Genomic DNA, 3,652 nt, shown 5'->3' with positions numbered 1-3,652 from the left:
CTGGTAGTCAGAGTCCAGAAGCCACTCCATGGGCTTTCCATCATGTTCACCCCTGCAATTCCCAAAGAAAGAGCACACAGAGGGACTGTCTCAAAGCAAGAAAGCTGGTGGGTGTGATGTCTCAGGTACCAGAAGTCAGCTCTATTTGAGGGTATAGAAGCAGTGAAATAGATTTACATGGCCTTCAAAATGCCTCTTAATTTACTGCTTCCCACACAGGACCTTTGCCAGGCTCCTGCCTCCTGCAAAGAGCTGCCCCCTCCCCTTTGTCTAATCAGCATCTACTGTCCCTTTAGCTCCCAGCGAGTCCTCTCCAGGTTGATAAACAAAGCCACACTTCTTTCGGTGTGAGCAGTGCTCTCTGGAGTTGTGCACAGCAATGGCCCTGACTTCACTCCCTCAGACAAGCCTTTCTGACCCTCCCAGCAAGTCCACATCCCTCTTAGAGTTCCAGGACTCCCCATTACTATAAGAGAACAATTGATCAATATCTGTCTCCTCAACTAGTCTAGAATCTCCTTGAGGGCAAGAACATACCCGGTCTTGCATTGACTTGTTTTTTCACAGTAATATCCCTACCTGATGGCCCCAGTCCTGCCATAGAGCAGATGCTCAGTAAATACCTGTTGAGAGAATGTACAAATTCCCATTTTCCGATCCCCTGCCTGTCGCAAACCCACTTCTCTCTCCTTGGGCCACTAAAGCCTTTAGCCCTTGAAGCACTGTCTTTGCAAGCATAAATGGCCTCTAGGTTAGCACACTTTCTCTGTCTTGGAAAGACTCCATCAAGGAAAGTGGTGCTGAAGGACTCTGCTGCCTGGAGCTAAAAACTCCCCAAGGACTCCTCCCTGCATAGCCAACTCCCAGCTTCCTCAAAACCAACTGGTTGTCCTGCCAGTCCCACACAGATGCCCTTTCCTAACATCTTTTTCTCTTTTGAGCTATCCTTGATATTCATTGTAATCCAAAATCCACGAATCTGTAATTGTGGGGTGAGTGAGGGTAGGGAGGTAAAGGGGCGAGGAGGCAGGCTTGAGGGAATGAGGGGCCATTTGCCTGACACCAAATTCTTCCCCAGAACCAGTGGTCCTGGTATAGGAATCCAGTATTTTCAGAAAGGCTGAGAAACTCAAGCTAATTACTCTAAACTGAATCACATTTTCCCACAAACTTCTATCAATCAGTCATCGAACATGAAAATGAATTCTCATATAAAAAGGTTTGGTCCCTAAGATACAATACAAATCACAACAATAATATATCAAGTTTATTTTAATCATGTCCTTGAAAGCCTAGATGTTTCTGATAAAAATTAATAAAAATCACTCCAAACACAAACTCGGTACCAAAACTTTAAAGAATTGCAAATCCTGTCTTCCTCTGGGATGAGAGCCACTCTTACCTGGCATGTCTTATTTTTGTAGTCCAAGGTAAATATTTTCTTTTTAAACCTGAAAGTTTTAACTTTAAGTCTCCCCTAAAATATTGTGGGACTATTCTGGTTGTTCATCACACAGTACAGATTCAGGAAGATTAGGGGCACCATTGGGTGTCCTGGTAAAGACTTTTTATGAAGTCAAGCTTGTCTTGGCCATAAAAATTGTGTCCGTAATTCACGACCTAACAGATAAGGCAACTTTATACAGAACTCATCTACGATGCTTAGAGAAGCATCTGTGAGCTGTGGGGCCTCTGGGCCCAGTTAGCTCAGGTCTAGCACGGATCCCAGCCATCACCACACACCAAGCTTCAACCTCGCAGAAGAGAACATTGCAGCCAAGAGTCCTTGTGTCCCAGAGATAGCTTTAGGATTTTTTCACACCATTTTCCTATCATTTTTATTTTGCATGGTTTAGCCAGCTATCTCATACTACCAGATATTATTCTAATGGAAGACATTATTTATTTTATCTGATTTTTATTTAGTTTCTTGGAGCCTTTAAGAGACCCAGAGCCCTCAAAGGCCACCAATTGTTAGGGACACTCAAGTCACATCTGGGGCTGAGGACAGGCCCTGGGAAATCTCTAGTTGGGCCTGTTTTTTTCTTCTCTCCTTCCCTCTTCACTATGGAAATCCCCAAAGTCTCAGGAATAGTGATTTTTCTCTTGGCTGCTGCAATTAACGTAATAGAGACACCAGTGCCCTTGCATAGGGATGGGGGAGGGATGGTAGATAAACAGTGAAATTCTTGCTGCTGAACCTTATACAGGGGATTTCTTATATGAAGGAATTAGAAACTACTGAAAGGGAATCCACTCCCACCCCACCCCCACCCCAGCCTCATTTTAACTATACTAATGAGTTGCACCTCCCACTCCCCCCTCCTTCTACCCCAACACTTGAGTGGTGTCTGTCCGGCTGCCTGAGCTGCCCTGCTGACTTCTGACGGTCACAGCATAGAACAATTCAGTTGTCAGGTAATGATGATTTAAATGCTTGTTCCCTTAGTATTTTAGTCTCTAGCGAGGGATGGAATATATTTCCTCATATGAGGGAGGAGAGAAGCAGGTACAGTCTTCACCTTCCAGTTGCGTCTCTTCTAACAGGTCAGCGTCAAGGCCTGACCTAAGGTGTGAGCAGAAAACACAGATGTGTTACAGCCCAAAGCGCCACTCACAGAACCTGCGCCACCATCCAGGGCGGCAGGCTGTACAGAGATGGACGTTCCCCACCACCGTCCTTACAGGACAAACACAACCAGAGACCATGAGTGTGGAGCTAGAAGGGAGCATCCCTGCTGCACACACCCTACCTGGCCATGTAAGCTGGGTAGTTCTCGTCATCAACAAATGCAGCATTTTCTTGAGGGTAGATGGTGTAGTACTGAGGAGGGCTCGGCGTGGTGGCCACTGTCCCTCCAGAGGGTATGAGACCACCGGGGCTCACCACTGGCTGCAGGTAGGTGGTGTTCATCCCAGTAGGCTCTTGAGAACCATAAGGAGGAGGGATATACTGCACCACAGTGGCCCCATGGAAGGTGATGGGTTGGTTGATGCCAGTAAAAACAAACGACTGTCCACCCAGTGCCGGTTCCGAGTCCAGGGCCCTTTCCTCACTTTCTTTGCACAAGTGGCAGGAGAGCATTTTGAACTTGCAGACGGCAATCAGGATGAATGTCACCCCAACGGACAGCAGAATGGGCCCAAGGAGCTGGGTCCATTCAAAGTGGGACACACCTTGGTATTTGATCCAGCCTATGACAGTGAAGGTGATCCCCACCAGTCCCAGAAAGATGCCTGAGAAGAGCAAGGTGGCTCCTGCTTTGTCATCATCGGACACCTGGATGTCAGCCGTGCTGGGTGTGTAGGGGGTGACGGAGAGCACGTTGAGATGGAAGTCCTCCAGGTGGCTGCGGCTCTGCCCCATCGTTCTCGTCATGCGATCACCCCACTTGTTAGAGCGCAAAGGGATTGGGAGAGAGTATAAGAAGCAGAGAAGAGGAACCACAGGTTCAGATTAGTTATAGAAGAACTTTGGGCTTCTGTGGTTAACAGGGTATAACACGCAGGGAGCTGAACTTTGTTTAGAAGAATAAAGGTCTGAGAAATGAAGCTTGAAATTTTCTCATATTGTCAACAATTGGAGGTAGCTGTTTTGCAATTCAATGACCAATTGTATCTCTAATTCACTTTCATTCATTCTCTCATTCAA

General features: G+C 46.7%; 1 protein-coding gene across 1 annotated transcript; it reads right to left on the bottom strand.

Moving 5' to 3' along the window:
* Positions 1-599: 599 nt before the first annotated feature.
* On the bottom strand, positions 600-3,442 carry TMEM174 (transmembrane protein 174). Its single transcript, XM_037801797.1, has 2 exons — positions 2,754-3,442; positions 600-2,566 (listed from the first exon to the last, which is right to left on the bottom strand). Exons 1-2 carry the CDS (start codon positions 3,377-3,379, stop codon positions 2,461-2,463), a joined length of 732 nt encoding a protein of 243 aa, XP_037657725.1. The 5' UTR covers positions 3,380-3,442; the 3' UTR covers positions 600-2,460.
* Between the last annotated feature and the right edge of the window lie 210 nt (positions 3,443-3,652).

Source organism: Choloepus didactylus, chromosome 13, assembly GCF_015220235.1.
Source record: "Choloepus didactylus isolate mChoDid1 chromosome 13, mChoDid1.pri, whole genome shotgun sequence".
NCBI lineage: Eukaryota > Metazoa > Chordata > Mammalia > Pilosa > Megalonychidae > Choloepus > Choloepus didactylus.
Note: the sequence above shows the minus strand (reverse complement) of the source record. Positions and strands in the feature narration are given on the sequence as shown.